The 16,291-nt window shown below is 42.9% G+C and overlaps 1 protein-coding gene across 1 annotated transcript in view; it reads left to right on the top strand.

Annotated features, from left to right (window-relative positions):
* LOC144823021 (kinesin-like protein KIF12) overlaps nt 1-16,291 on the top strand; it is a 182,039-nt gene that overhangs the window by 55,785 nt on the left and 109,963 nt on the right. Inside the window, exons 7-8 of the mRNA XM_078681147.1 lie at nt 13,162-13,266; nt 15,628-15,772. Of these exons, the coding sequence (XP_078537273.1) occupies nt 13,162-13,266; nt 15,628-15,772 (250 nt within the window). The remainder of the gene's footprint in view (nt 1-13,161; nt 13,267-15,627; nt 15,773-16,291) is intronic.

Below are 16,291 nucleotides of genomic sequence, written 5' to 3'. Positions count from 1 at the left end.
TGAATTGCACTAGTGGACCAATGCACCAGATACTCAGCTGGTGCCTCATATGTTTCATCTGTCCTAACTCTCCTTCTCACTAGTGAGCAGTGTACCCGTGTTTGAGCAGTATGCTTGTGTGTGTGTGCAGGCTATCCATCTTGTTTTGTAAGTACATTGTGAGAAATGTGTCTGTATGAATGCAGGTTGTGCTTGAGTGAGTGCAGAGTGAGGCTGATGCCTGTTTGAGTTCAGCGTGAGAGGCATGCCTATGTGAGGGCTGTAATATGAACGTGATGTCCCTGCATGTTATGTCTTTGTATGCCTTCACTTTACAAGGCCCAAATTGAATGGCTTTGATAAGACTTTTTAGGGTTATGGCTCTGACTTTCAGAAATGCAGTGCAGGCAGTGGAAATACAATTGTTTGTATCAGAATGTTAGTGAGGTTTGATCTGGCAGATGCAGACTATGTCGAAGGAGGTTGAGGATTGTTGGGGGCATATGACAGACGGAGATGTCACGCTAGTCAGGGGGGCCAGTAACTTTGTTTGCACTAGGGCCTAAGGCAACCTAGCTACGCCACAGCTGGTGGTGTGGTACTGTGTTGGATTCTTGCTACCTGCTTCTTGTGTGGACCTGTGGTAGCCTAAACTGGTAGTAGCAGTGGCAGCCAAGTATGCTTTTGTGGCTGAGCTCAGTCAAGGATTCTATGTGACTAAGCTCTGGCAGGTCCTGTGTGACTCAGTTGTAACCTGGTCATGTGATGGCAGACACAGGCCTGTTCCTCGGATAAACAGGGAGTTCACGAGAAACATTCCTGACTTCAGGAAGAAAATTTGTGCAAGCAGATCTCAGAAAATTACACCACAAGCATCAAGGTGGCTGAGTCACATAACCAGATAACATACATTCAGATAGATATTCATTGTTATATGTATAACTGGTTGTATGATCTAAGCATGGGAGAAACTTGGGTAGTTTCCTTCAGGGAAATTACTTGAAATACCAAAAAATGATGTAAAATTATGTGTTATCATGTTAAATGCCCGTCCAGTACCTCGCATCCAGAATTGACACGATGAGATAAGCAGCACAGACTCAGACGTCATATGAACAACCTCTGCTCTTGTTCAATTTGTTCGCATTGTCCCTGTGCACCCATGTTAGGGCTTTTACCCAAACAAAATTTTGTTCATGTGCCATGGAATAATAGCGTTGTTAAAGGCATTAACAATCGTGACGTGAAAAGCCAGAAATTACGCAAGGACATTTCACCAGCACGTAGTAGGATACCTCACTCATGCCTATAATTGAGGTAGTACATCAGCATGATATCTTCTACTTCCTGCCTCTACTTTTCCAAGAGGTCTTCCAAGGTGGCTCTCAATCACCCGGCTGTAATGGTGAGAAAGGTACGTGGTGAGGCTAGTGACAAGATCTTGTGAGGTTGTGTAGGAGGCTGACCATCCTGTGAGGGCATGTTGAAATAATGGAATTGTGGCATAATTTGTAGTGTGCACTCCCTTGACAGGAGCAGGAGTCCCAGTTGGGCCCTTCTCACTCACAGGCTCAAAGTCTCAACATGAGGGCATGTCGCCTCCTTACAGCCTGATAGGACGCTAGTAGACCCAGTTTTCAAGTGTCTTTTCATCTTCATCTCTGTTTACAATTCAGTGATGGCCTCTTCATATCATAGTTCACATTTCAAAGATTTAACAAAAGGACTTGGGTGTTCATATAAATTGCAAAGGGTGCTTGATTGGCAACCACCTTTGGCCTATTGGTATTGCTTCACTGGCTCAGTGGGTTTATTTTAGGGGGTTTGTCACCAGGTGTGAGTGGCGTAAGCTTGTGGAAAGGCTTTATATTTGTAGGTATTTTGCTGTAGGGCAGAAACAGCAGTCAGTTTAGACGTCTTGTGTGTTTATTTGCGGTGGAGTTGAGGATCTGTTGCCACTGCTTTAAATATGTAGTGATTTTGTTGCAGTGTTCTTGTGGACTCGATGAAATCTTGTAGTGTACTAGCTGTAGTGCACTTGCTTGGCTTTTTGAGTCTTGTAATGCATTAGAGAGTTCCTCGTAGCAGGCTTGTAGTGTGTTTGTTGCAATAGATTTATCATTTTGGGTTTGTACATAAACTCTTCTCAATTTGAAGCTACTCTCATGTTGTCAATATATTGGTGTCTTGCATTGACTCCTTATGGGTTTGCAGGCGGTTTGTGTTGTGTTTTCGTTAAATGTGTTGTAGCTGGTTTGCTACTGTTGCACAGGGCGTGTTACTCTAGTCTATTTCGGACTTGAAACCTGGGTCAGGATCCCACTGCACACTTTGGAAATAGCTCACTTTTAGCCTGCAGCTGTTTGCCTCCTCCTTCACTCCCTACCTCACTTGCTACCTCTTCTACTGTTTGCTATGGAGATGGACCGCTTTAAAAGACATTTAGGCCCAGATTGATTGTTTTAGCTTCACGTTAGCACAACGGTAACCCGATGCTGAACCTTTTTGGAGATTAACAAACCAAAGCTAATCTGGTATTAGCTTTAGTTTACATGGGAAAGTAACACAAAGCAGGTCAAACTGCTGCTTTGCATTACTTTGCATCAAGGGGGCTTTCCATGGGTGGTACATGGGTGTTTCCATGCAACCACCCATGCACGCGAACTAGACCCGAAGATATCAGGTATCAGAGTGCTTTACATGAGCACCAGTTACGTTACAGAAGGACACATTCCATTTTTTTTCCCTTTTGTTCGGCACAGGGATATTAAGTGATTTGCCCAGAATCACAGGATGTTGAGACTTGAGAGACGTTGCCGAGACTCGAACCAGGTTCTCCAGCTCCAAGATCGACCGCTCTAGCAGTAAGGCTACATCCTCTCCCCAAGTTTAGAGGCTAGACCCTATCTACTAACACGAGTAGACATGGTTTAGCACCAAAAATTAATGTTGCTGGAAAGCAGGCTTTAAAAAGAGAAATGTTTTCATTTCTCATTTTCTACCGACACATCCTGCACTGTGCAGCTCACATCCAAAGTAGGAAAAGCTTTAAGGAGTGTCTAGCCATAGTATTTTGTACAGGAATGGTACCCTTCCTGTACAAAACCATTGGTAGACTCAGGCACACACATCAGCACTATGGTGCTTAGGTGTGTGTCTGGCGCACAGCAGCTGAAATTAGCGCCGGTGCTAGGAAGAAGGGAGGAAGAGAGCCATATCTTTCTCTATGCAGCGCAATATTTTTGGCTGCTGAGCTGCATTCCGTGACACCTTTCAGAGCCTGGGCCTTAATTTCCATACCCGTGATATCTCGGCACCCTGGTTCCAGACAGGAGGCTAGGCCTGTCATCACACAGCTGTGTCTCTTGTAGGGTCTCTTGTGCTCCTTCCTCTCGAGCTGACTCCACACCTCCAGTCATCCCAGAGACCATTGAAGAGGTGGTGTGGAAGGGGGAGAACACCATGGAAGAGGAGGCAGGGCCATTAATGAAACTGGCAGGAAACTGAGAGGAAGCCCCTCAGCACCTCTCAGAGTCTGCTGCACGTCACTCCCTGGCATAGTCGTCCTGTCCCTCGAGGGGCCACACACTTATCTGCATGAATAATTCATCTCTTTTGTGTGGGTCGAGTCCCAGTCGCATCAGGCTAAATTGTCTCCTGATCAGAAGTTACTCATTAGGACCCTCACGAGGACGACTCCTGGGGCATAAAGGGGAATGTGCACAGGGGAGTAGCCAGAAACATAAAATACTTTCAGCCACATGGAATGAAATGTCCTGGCAAAGTGAGGGATCTCGAATCTTTCTATTAAAGAAATAATGGACATTGTTCCCCAGAGGAAAAACCTTCAGAATTATGCATTTCACGGTATTATTTGAAAAGAATGGGACCAAAAACTGCACATTTACCAGCATTGACATTTCTTTGATTTATCATTTCCCTTTTTCTCTCCATTTTTCTTTCCCACTTTCTATTTATGTATTTCCTCCCTTATCATTCTCCTCTCATTCCATTTTTCCATCTTTCTTTTGTTCTGTCCATTCTTCTTTCAGGTGTCTTTTGAGCGTTCTGTTCTTCTTTATATTCATATTTAACTTTCCTTCCTGCTTTCCGTCTTTTCTTTCCTTAGTCCCAGTCTCACATTCTTGTTACTTCCTTTCTTCGTATCATTCTCCTGTCCTTCCTTTGCCCCTTCTCTCATTTGTCTTTCTTCTTGAATTCCTTCCATTTGCTAATTCTATATTTTCGTTCCTTACACTGCCCTCACACCCATCTCTCATTTCTTCATTCTATTATTTCATCCTATTTTCTGCTATCTTTTCTTTCTCTCCTCCCATTTTTATTTCTTTGTTTGATCTTTTTGCTACGTCTTTTTCCAAGTTTCATTCTTTTCACCTCCTTCTATTCTTTTTTCCTTTCCATCCTTCCCTCCTTCTTTACATTCTTCTAGTGTGCCTATGTTTAATCCTACTTCTTTTCAACTTTCCTTCTTTCTTTTCTTATTTTCATTCTTCTTTCCTTCCTTCAAGCTATTTCACTGCAATTGCCTCTAACTTACTTTTTTATTTTACATTCAAAACATTTCTCTTTCATTTTGTCACCATTTTACGTTTTTTTAGCTCTCCCTTCCCTTCCTCATTCCACAGTTGTACCCTGTAATTTATTCTTTCAGAATCTATCGGTCATTCCTTTTACCTTGCAATGACCTGCAAACCAGGGTGTTAAGAAGGCCCATAAAAGGATTTAATCTGTACCAGGCACCACCCCTTAAACTGGCATAGCGGGAGCTTCGCTACGCCCTTGGGCTGTGAGGGCATCCACCGCTCCATGGCGTGTGCACATTATCAGCGGATGCACTGATAGTCCAAACTCTACAGCGTGAATACTGCAGCATTATACCATAACAGCCAATCCTAAATCTACGCGGTGGGCCAGGGCAGGCTCTAGGGCGGTGCGATCGGTGCCACCGCACCAGCGCCGACTTTGGGGGAGAGCCGTGGTTTCAAGTGCAATATGGTTTTAAAAGCACCTGCTTAACTGTTCCTTGCCTCCAGCATTTTTCATACTACCTTAAAAATGTCAAAATAACTCTGGTGTTAAATGTCCAGATAACTCTTGTGATTGATGTACCTGCTGCAGAGAGATAGGAGTTTTGTTTAGTGGAAGTTTTAACTCATCATAAAGTATCACAGGAGGTTAAAATGCCTGCTGCAAAGCACGTGCACCAGGCAGATTACAAAGAGCATAGAATGTAAATGGCATTCCTGCTTGTGTCAGACGCCCCTTTTGTTACTTGCAGTTTATACATTTAAATCCTAATATAGAATGGTGAGCTATTAGCTATCATCAAAGAGCCGCATGCAAACTGCAAGGTATAGATTACAGTGTTATGAATCCCACCACGCCCCCAAGTCTTTTATTATCCTAATTTTGCAAAAAGGGTTCACTTGGGTAGAAATCAATTCTTATTAGTAAAGTCAACCCCCAACCGTGGTGTTATGTATTAAATTCTGAATTTGTGCTTCTACAGACCAAGAACTCTTTTAACATTTTAACATCTACCAGTAGGGCTGTTTTGTGATTCCTGCACCTTGTCTCTGTCTGATGTAACATTTCCTGTACACTGGTATACACATTTATGATTCATTGTCTCTGTAATGTAAATTGCTCTGACACCTTACACTGGCATGAGTGGTGCTTTACAACAAAAGAAATGCATGAGAGTGGTTATGGAGACTTGAAGGGGACTGTTAAAGGGTGGTAGTGAGAGAAACAGAAGGTCATAGGGGAGCTCCAACAAACATTGTCTCACTGGGCACCACCAACGCTAAAGCTGGCCCTGGTGGTGGCCTCCTTAGCACGTGTGCCTACACATTGATGGTTCTATAACATAATATTGTGTAAAACAACTTGAAGGTAAATATATATAGGAAAGCATCCATTTGCTATTCTTAACTACAGATCCACATAATTTGAAATATATTTTTATATATATATATATATATATATATATATATATATATATATATATATATATATATATATATATATATATATATATATATATATATTTATATATCTATATATAACATTATCAATGTTAGAAATATTCTTGTATGTGAGATTACATATCACTATACCCATACTACGTTTGAGAGTGATGACTATGAATGTAGTACAATCTATTGGTTTGATTATGTGTTACTGTTTAATTACATTACACTTTCAAGCGTTGCTATCAATTGGTAGAAATATTGTGACTACATAAGCATGACATTTGGTGTGCCTGTTAGGGTTTGCATGACTACAGTACGAGTGATCATATATTGCATCCAAGAGTTTCCTGTGCCCAGCCCCCTCCCCCCCACTGTGCATGCCTGGAGGCCATTCACACCGATATTAGCTGTAGGCACAGCCCTGTACCAATCCCTCCATGGGCTGTCCCCAATATCTCCAGGTGACCATTGCCCACTACACATGCCTAAAGGCTGTCCCCAGCAGGGTTAACCGTAGGGCCTGCCATGCGCCGAACTCTTCACACGTAGCAAACGCCTGCTTGTGCATAGACTTTGGCATCACACCATGGGGTTGGCCACAGAGTCTGGCCTCCAGCCAGGCCCTGTGTCCAAGTCTCAGCAGATGTTCAACAATTGCAGCATTTGTTCATGCGTGTAGGAGATGGCCACACGGCACCCAACCTTTCACAAGCAGCCAACCTTATCTGCAAATGGACTTCAGCATTTGCAGATGGAGTTATCCACAGGGCCTGGTATGTGGCCAAGTCCTGTTCCTACACCATTGAAGGTATGGCTTTTTGCCAAGTGAAACAGTAGTGCACTGATTTTTTTTTATCAGCATTCACAATTTAACATACAATTCACAAATCCTGCAATAAAAAATATTTTAGGGATAAATGTTATATTGTTTGGAGGGTTACTTAGGGACCACAGGGGCCTGGGAGTCATGGTAGATACACCCTGCTCGCTTAATCCCTTTCTCTTATTCCCAACATGGTATTTGGTGCACCATGTTTGGTAATGGTCCCAATATCTCCTACATTTAACCTCTTCATACCATGATCAGGACACTTTTTAAATGCTAATTTCACTAAAACTACTGAACGTATTTACACTAGACCAAATTAAGTCACTTCCTTTAGTAAAGTTTTGTTTACATGTGTAGTTTGGTGTCATTCCATTCAGCTGTCCTTTCTGTATTGAGGAGCAAAGAACCCTAAGGGTTTAAACTCTTCCTCAGCATCTTCAGGGTATGGAAGCATGAAGAATGAGGTGGTGATGGCATTAACTTTGATGGTTATGTCGAGTTTGCTTTCAATGTTGATCCTGAGGTTCTCGGCATGGGGGGGTGGGTGTTGGTCCTAGCACTCTTGGCAACCAGATGGAGTCCCACGGTGATATGCTCTTTCCTACGATCACACTTTTGGCCTTGTCAGAGTTCGGCTTTAGACAGTTGGTCTTTATCTAGTGGGCGATTTTAGTTATGCAGGCGTCAATCTTGATCTGAGTACTGAGTTGCATGTCATCAGTGTAATAGAGGATGTTGATATCATAAGAGCAGATTATGCTAGCAGGAGGGATCATAAATGCATTGAAGATAGTTGGGCACAGGGAGGATCCTTGCGGAACTCCGCAGATGAGGTTGAAGGCGTCTGAGGTGTACTGTACCAGGCTGGCTATCTCCTTCCAGTTGGGCAGAAGCAGATCCATTGGAGTCCTTGGATTCTGATGTAGTGTAGGCATTGGATGGGGATGGAATTGGAGGCTGTGTTGAATGCTGCCGAGAGATCTAGGAGGATGAGGACCGCCGTGTCTCCTTAAAGGGTGGTAGTGAGAGACCTTCATGGCTCGGGCCCGCACAGGCCCAGCCTTCATTAACTCTCTCATCACTCCCTGCACTCCCAACCGTTCCCTCCGCTCCTCTAATCAGTTCCTTTCCAATGTACCTCGGTTTCGCAGATCCAAAACTGGAGGCACCAGATTCTCTGTTCTGGGTCCCTCTTTCTGGAACAGTCTCCCTCTGTCGATCAGATCAATCACCGCCTACTCTCAATTCCGCAAGGCCCTAAAAACCTATTTGTTTTCTATTGCGTACTCTTGCTAAACAGTATTGGCTTCTCCCACCTCCCTCAGACCTTACCTCTAGCGCCAGGAAGCCGTTTGGTCACAGTGCGCTCTATTAAGAATCTTTTTAATTTCATTTCATTTTCATTTCATTTGTCTAGACTCATGAGAATGTCATCCCTGGCAACAATGAGGGCAGTCTCCATGCTGTGGTTGAGTCTGAAACCTGATTGAGTGGTGTTGAGAAGTTAGTGCTCGCTGAGGTATTCAGTGAGGTGTTTGTTGATGATTTTCTCTCAAACCTTGGCCAGGAATAGTAGTAGGGAGACCGGTCTGTAGTTTTGCGGGTTTCCAAACATCTGGGAAGGTCGAAGAAGAGGTGGGGGCATTCGGAATGGATGTGGGCATAGTGTTGATAGGTTGCAGTGCTCTTGAGTAAGCGTGGTGAGGGCAGTGGTCTGATGGGGCCCTGAGTGGATGGAATTCATGGTGGCAGCAGTTTCTGCTAGGGTGATGGCAGGCCATCTGCTTAGTATTGGCTCTTTGGGGAAGATCGGGAGGTGTTTGGCGAGGTCCATTGGGAGGTAAAGTTAAACATCTGTTATTCAGGGCCTTGGGACCCTTGGGTAATAAGTGTGCTTAACAAATACAGGTGTTATCATTTTTATGTTATGTAAATGTTTTATTGTTGAAGAATTGAGAGAGATTGTTTCAGAGGTCCTGTGAGGGAGTAAGCATGATGGAGGCGGCTGATAGTCAGATAAAATCTTTCAGAATGGCAAAGATGTCTTTGCTTCTGGAGGTGCTAACCTTGATATGGCTCAGTCTGGATCATTTGGAGTTAGCATCTGAGAGCAGATTTTGAAAACATTTATCACGCACATACTTTAATAACAACAATTGAAGATATATAAACCTGGTCTGCATTGTTTAAAATGAATGATTCTAAGATGAGGAATTAAATTACTTTCCCTAGACTTTTTATAAAATTTACAAAATATTATAAAATGCATCGATGATCGAACTGAATGGTTGGTGGTCACAATGGCAGTGTGAGAAAGTGTTCAGTCATTGTCCTGGGATTAGTAAACCTACCAAAAAGGTAACTGTGCGTAACGTAAAATGGGTGAACAGATATCTAGAGTGCGGGTTTTCCACAGAAGATAAATAAGGATCGAGATGATCTGAAGCTATTAATGCCAGATGCGCTTTGATGAACGGCGTCATACATTCTGTGCTGTCTCTCTCTTCTTTGCGCAATTTATAAAAAAGTGACTTCACTTATGTACCTTGGTAATTATCTCAGGATCATAAAATAATTCGGATTTACGATTTTGATACATATAGATTTAGCAGTTTTAACATAATTAAACCACAGGATTTTACAAGCATTATCCAGTCTCATGCAGTCTGGGTTCACCATCCGAATAAACCTAGTTTCTGTTTCAGCCCAAACAGAAATTCACAGCAACAAGAGCCGAAGCTTATTATAATCTTCCAAGAAGCTCATCCGTGGTTCTGCATGACAGAAATACGTGGAGCTACTTAAAAGCACAATTAATAACTTTTCAATAGAAAACATTCTCTACTTTCTGAAAATCCAAAACATTGGCATAATCCTAAACCTCCCGGAGTATGGAGAGAGGTTATGACCTACCGGCTAGGGCAGTCGACCTCGAAGCTGGGGAACCGAGTTTGAGTCTCGGCATACGGGGAGCACCTTTAAAAAGGGTGATTTTGACAGGTCTGGGTAGCAAAGTTCAAGCTGCTTCTGTTGGGCTACATAGGGTAGGCCTGCAGCTATGTTTTCACTGACACTATAGTGGATTACTTAATAGGTGCTGCAGTTCACAAGCAACATATAACTTTCCATGCCAGAGGTGTATTTCTTCACCATATACTCCTGCCAGAGACATAGGCTCCAATATTGCAGCAAATTCTGTTCTATTCTGTTGGATTTATAGAGCACATGGCTACCCAGAGGCTTCCCAGCGCTAGAAAACCATCACAACACCCACTGAATCGGTGTCCAGGGCTGAGAGAAAGCTAGTTTACGAAGAGCCAGGTTTTATGAACCTTTCTGAAGGAGAGTTCTAGGTCCATTTGATGCAGCCTGTTCGTCAAGCAGTTTTAAAGCCTTTGAGACAGATGAGCAAACGAACAGCCTTTCCATCTTGCCCTGAGAATTTTGGATACTGTCATGTGGTGGGAAATGGCCGAACTCAATGCCCTACCAGGAATGCAGGGTATGCCAAGGTTTGTAACAGAAGGGGGCATTTGTTGTAAAAGGTTCTATGAGTAGCCCATTGCATGCTTCAGTGCAACAGCCTGCATTTATGGAGGACCACCTCAGAAAATACGACTAGCTCTTCTACCAAAATGGTGTCTCAAGATGTGCAAACATGTGATAATGTGCAGTGCAGTCACAGGTTTAAATTCACATTTCAAATTCAAGTATAACTCAAACATAACTTTCACAGTTCCCCGTGAAGCCAACACCCTCTCTCAATAGAGGCTGGCTAAAAACTTGACGAAACTCTTAAAAAATCAAACTCAGCTGCTAAATCAACAGGCTGATAGCAGAGTTTCAATGCCAGATTATGTCTATTGCATTGCATTGGTTTTCAGCTAATAGTAGATAGCAAATAGTGGATGTTAAGTTAATTCCTGGTACTAGTGTGGATGGACAACTTTGTGTAGTTTCTATTCTTTAAAGCTGAGTCAGTGACATTACAGCATGTATGACAATGGTAGGTTAGTCAATGTCGAGGGCAGAGGTGAAGAGACAATGTGTCCCTATTCAATTGATAATAGGTCAGATATATATATATATTTTTTTTTAAGTTTAAAGTTTATTGAAGAAGAGATTATAACATACATAATAAAGAAATATCATGAAGGCAAAAGTACAATGAAAAACTACTGAGAAGGAAAAGGAGGGAAAGAAAGAGGGGAGGGGGTAAAGGGGGGAACAATAATAGGAAAATAGCATTGCCTGAATCATAATTCTAATTCAACAACATTAGCATTAATAAGTATAATATGAAATATAAACAAACAGCGTGTAGGGGAAGGAGAAAGGAGTAATGGCGAAAGATATTCATCAGGAACATAAGAAAAAAGACAACAAAGAAATTATGGAGGTTTCTTAACTTCATCCGAAGTATTAGCTACAGTGGGGGAAGCTAAGGCTGAGTTCGTTAGATAAGAAGATAAAGGAAGCCATAAAAGATCCCTTTTAATGCATTAGAAATAGGTGTGATATTGCCTGTATCTAATCTATGATGGAAACAAACAGCATTCCACCAAGCTTTGAAGGTAATTTTCTGGGCTTGTTTCCAGTTGGAAGTAATTAGGTGAAGGGCTATCACTAACAGCAAATCAATTAATGAGGGGACGGGGTTAGGGGACAGCCAGGAGGGTGATAAGGAACCTAAAAAGGGATGTGGGTGTTGAAAATATTATTAATTTAGCACCAAACTAAATGCTAAAAACTGGAAAGAGAGGGTCAAACGAAAAGCATATGCTTTAAATCGGCTGAAGAGCCATTACATGACCAGCAGTTTGAGGGGAGGTCTGAGGAAAAAGAAGCCAATTTCATTGGAGTAAAAAGAAGGCGCTTGTAGACAAAATAAAGAGTCTGAGAGGTGTTAGCTGCTCTTGACGTTTTATGAATTTTTAACCATAATTTGTCCCAAAACGGAATAGACCAGCATTCTACAAGACCCTTTTACCAGGCCAACTCACATTTACTCTTGCTTCTGTCAGAAGAGAAAAAAAAAATTCTATAAAGAGAACATGCCGAAGTAGTAGAAGCCAATAAAGAAAAGAGATTGGAACATTTGGTGGGAATGATGGGGTCAGGTGGCAGGGAAAGAAGATAGTGCAAAAGAGGAGGAAGGAGTGAGTCATATTGAGGTTTACAATAAGAAGTTAAAGAAAATTTTAATTGAAGATCCGAAAAAGAGAGAGGAAGATTATTAGATAATAGTTGGGAAATCCAGAGTAAACCTTTGGATCTCCAAGTTTTCCAATAAATGGTACGGCCCTTAATACGTAATAAGTGATTGTACCAAATAGGCTGGTGATCTAATGAAGAAAACGCAGGGTAGGATGAAGGATGAAGAGGTATTAATATTTTACACGTATGGGAGGTCACTTGAGGGCGAAAGGAAGAAATATTATTAGTGAAAGCAAGAGATTCAGTAAAATGAAATGGAGCCATAAAGTATTTCTCAATATTCAACCAAATAGGAGGATGAACACTATGATCCTGATCATGAGAAAGCCAGAGAGAAGATTGTCTCAAGGAAAAAGCGTAATGATAAGATTTAAAATCAGGAAATTTGTAGACCGCCAGAAAGTTTATCAGCTTTGAGAGCATTAAGAGCTATTCGGAGAGATTTATTCTTCCAAAGAAACTTGTTTAATATAGAGTCAATTTTTTTGAAGTAGAAACCAGGGATATGGCCTGGAATCATGGATAAAAGATAGAGAATTATCGGAGAAAGCATCATCTTAATAGAGTCTTGACGACCCCAGGAGAGAAAAAGTGGATGCCAAGGGTCAATAGATGCGGACAAAGTCTTTGAAAGATGATCAAAATTTTCTTTCAAAGTCTCTGGGATGGTTGGAGAGAACCATAAGCCTAAGTATTTAATTTTAGAAGTTTTCCAAGAAAAGCCAGTGGAGACAAAATCTTGTTTTAAACAAAGAACATTTAAAGGAAGAACTTCACATTTATCAGAATTAAGTCGGTATCCAGAGAGTTGAGAGAAAGTGTCATCTTGAGAGAGAAAGGCGGGAAGAGAAGTAGAGGGGTTGGAACAATAAAGAAGGATGTCATGGTCAGATATATTTTTAACTTTATGAGTGTGGGGACGGACCTTCTTGAGGAACTCCATCGATTACATGTGGGACTTACCGCAGCTATGTTTGGTGCCCTTCATAGCCGTGTCTGTGCTCTTTTCTGTTTCATCACAGCTCTCTCCCATAAGAAGCCTTCTCTAAACTAAGGGGCTATTGTTATTTTTATTGATATCACAGTAAGAAGCGTAGGAAAGTAGAGGTTTTCTCAATATATTTTATGCTTTTGCTGCAGGTGGCCTGTGTGTCCCCTTCATCTCGCTGTCTGCCCGAGACAATGTATACTCTGCGCTACGCTAACAGGGCCAAGCGGATCAAGAACAGGCCCATGGTTCATGTGGTAAGGACCATCTTCAAGTTAACCGTTCAGATACTTGAAAAACAAAGTTATTTTAGTTAACATGACCGTATTAACGAGTCCCTCTTCTAAAGAGGCCCTATTCTGGACATCTTAGCTGTAACTTAAACCAAGTTTGTGGCAAAGCATCTTTGATAGGATACCCCTGATGAGGGCATTCCCACAGGCCAACTGCTTGTTAGTGATTAATCATTCTCACTAAAAGACAACAGATAAGAACTTTTCAGAGTTAGCCATAAAACGTTCTTCTAATCAAGCCCCAGAAGAGCAAAATCCCAAATGCTCAAAATCAGTTACTAATAAAAGTTTGAGGTGAATTCAGCATGGGGAGTTCACTGTTAAATACTATGCTGTTCACTTCTACCCCCTGAATCCCCTGCTTTTTATTTAGGAAGGGAGTTTCTTCTGCTCCTCTGTTAACTTCTCCAAAATCCCGTGATTCATTTTAGTTCTCCTCAGCCCTCTCTCCTGTATGTTTTTGCCCATGTCATGTGGTCTGTGTCTCTTTCTCCTGCTCCTAATTTGGATATGCATACTGTGGAAGTGGCCTCAGTAGAAGTGACTGAGAGCACTGCTGGGCCTGGAATTTAAATGCACTACGGTGTAAATACCAAGTTAATCAATTACCTTTTTTCTTATGGGTTCCAAGATCAGGACATTCACAAAACGTCACTCTAGGTGAGTGATTCATTTCAAATGGAGCCCTGGGGAGACATTTCCAAAAGCTCACACCAGGTTCTGTTTTTATGTAATGCTAGGGTTATATTGTAAAGTGAGGCAAATAACCAACAGCATCTATTGCGATAAAATTCTCTCTCAAAGAGGCCAGATCAGCTTATTCTTGGATCTGACATTGGCTTAGTGTGAAAGTTCGGATCTGAGGATCGCCAAAGAGCATGGCAGACAAAGGCCTTGTATTTGTTGGTGGAAATAAGAAACATGATTGGAAAAAGACTGATGAAAAAAGCATGCACATTCATGCCAATAAGCCCGATTCCACCTGTGGATGACCAGCATCGCCAGCTGGATTCAAAACAACTGCCTCCAACTCAACACCGAAAAAACAGAGCTATCCATCTTCGTAAGCCACACATCCTCATTGAGTGACTCCTGGTGGCAACAGAGCTGGGACCCTCACCCACACCCTCAGAACACGCCAAGATTCTAAGCATTATACTAGATAGCAAAGTTACCATGAAAAATCAGATAAACTCAGTATCCTCAGCCTGCTTCTTCACTCTCTGCATGCTCCAGGAAAGCTTCAAATGGCTCCCCACCAACACCGTCAGCCAGGCTTTCATTACCAGCCGCCTGGCCTACGGCAACTCCCTCTACGTAGGTATCACCTCATAGCTGGGAAATAGACCAGACCATTCAGAACACATCACCCCTGACCTCAGAGCCCTTCACTGGCTCCCCATCCACAAAAGGTGCCAGTTCAAAATGCTAACCCATGCCTACAGGGGAGAGGTGTTGGTCCGCGGCCAGGGCAACTGACGCTGCACGCTGGGGATCATGTTTCGATCCTCAGCTCCGGCGGCAGGGGTCTGCCCAGCCCCATGCGACTCTGGGCAATAGCTTGTTTAATCTTCCCAACGGCCCCCAGCGCCGAGATACCGCTTCGGGGGTGATTCGTGGGCTATACAAGTACTGGATTTATATTTACATTTACAGGGCACAACCAAGGACCAGCCTACATCAAACACAGGTTGAACTACCACCAACCCCTCAGACAACGGCGCTCCGCCTCATTCTCTCTAGACCACACTCCCTGCTTCCACCGCAGCAGGAGCGGGGCCGCTCCTTCTCCTAGCTGGCCTCCAAGACCTGGTACGGCCTCCCCCTCAACCTCCGGAACTCCCTTACCCTGCAGGAGTTCAGAAAAGGTCTAAAAACCTGGGTGTTCGACTAACTTCTCCCAGCAGCAACAACCCCCAGTGCCTGGATACCCTCACAGGTGATAGGCAGTGCTTTACAAATCCGGTTTGATTTTGTCCTGAGACTCCTGATTTATAAAGCCAGAAATGTCTATAAGTTAGCACTCTCCTGCCTGAATTTGTCCCCTCTTCAGTACAAGCTAATAGCTCCCCCCAATTATTTTTTTTATCTCCCTCTTTCTTCATTCTAATTGTTGGCATGGCATGTATGCATGTATCATTTCAATGAGGAGAACGACGTGTCATAATGCCGTGTGTGGACTGGTGCTAGGAGTGTGTGAACAACCCCACTGAAAACAGTTCCACCTAAAGGAACTTAGGTTAGGTCATTTCATTCAGAGCAGCAGATACAATGCGAATGACCTCTATTAGTCTGGCAATTTGATATGCATGTTTTAATTTCCAGGACCCAAAGGAAAAACTACTGCGCAATTTGGAGGACGAAATCCAGTGCCTGAAAGAAGAGAACGTCTTTCTCCGGCAACAGCTCCCTCTGGTGGCGGCTCGCAGGCGTGGCTCTATTGACCAGAAGCAGCTCCCATCCCATCCAAGTACGATCCTGCCCACGTAACAGCAACCTACAAAGTTGGTATGGGCAAATGTCAATAATGAAAAAAAGCCAAGATGGATGCCACATGACAGCCTTTGGAACTCAGAGTTATTGTTCCGATATTTATCGTCGGGAGTTCCGGCCAATACAAAAGTCTGAGTCTTCAGTCCGGGCCCTTATTGAATTCTAACAGATGAATGCATGGCCGGTATCTTTCTCTGAGGGAAAAAGTGGCAACTCTACTACCAAATGACATAATTTTGCCAAGTGTTCCTCCTATGTCAGGCTAACTTGACGTATGATTCCCTTTTCCTCAGATAGGGTTCAGGTGGTGGGGTGTTGTGGACAAGGGGTTAATTGTAGTCTTCTCAGTGCTCGCTGATATGCTCAGCCATTCTCTATAACTCTCTCTACATAGACACAGTCCCGCTAATGACCACAGGTCGTGGGTTTAAGGGCCACTCACTTCTGCATCCCTCCTAGTGACACGTCTGTATGTTTATGCAGTGTCCTTATGTCC

This window comes from Lissotriton helveticus, chromosome 3_1 (assembly GCF_964261635.1).
Source record: "Lissotriton helveticus chromosome 3_1, aLisHel1.1, whole genome shotgun sequence".
Classification (NCBI taxonomy): Eukaryota; Metazoa; Chordata; class Amphibia; order Caudata; family Salamandridae; genus Lissotriton; species Lissotriton helveticus.
This window is presented reverse-complemented; position numbering and strand designations above follow the sequence as displayed.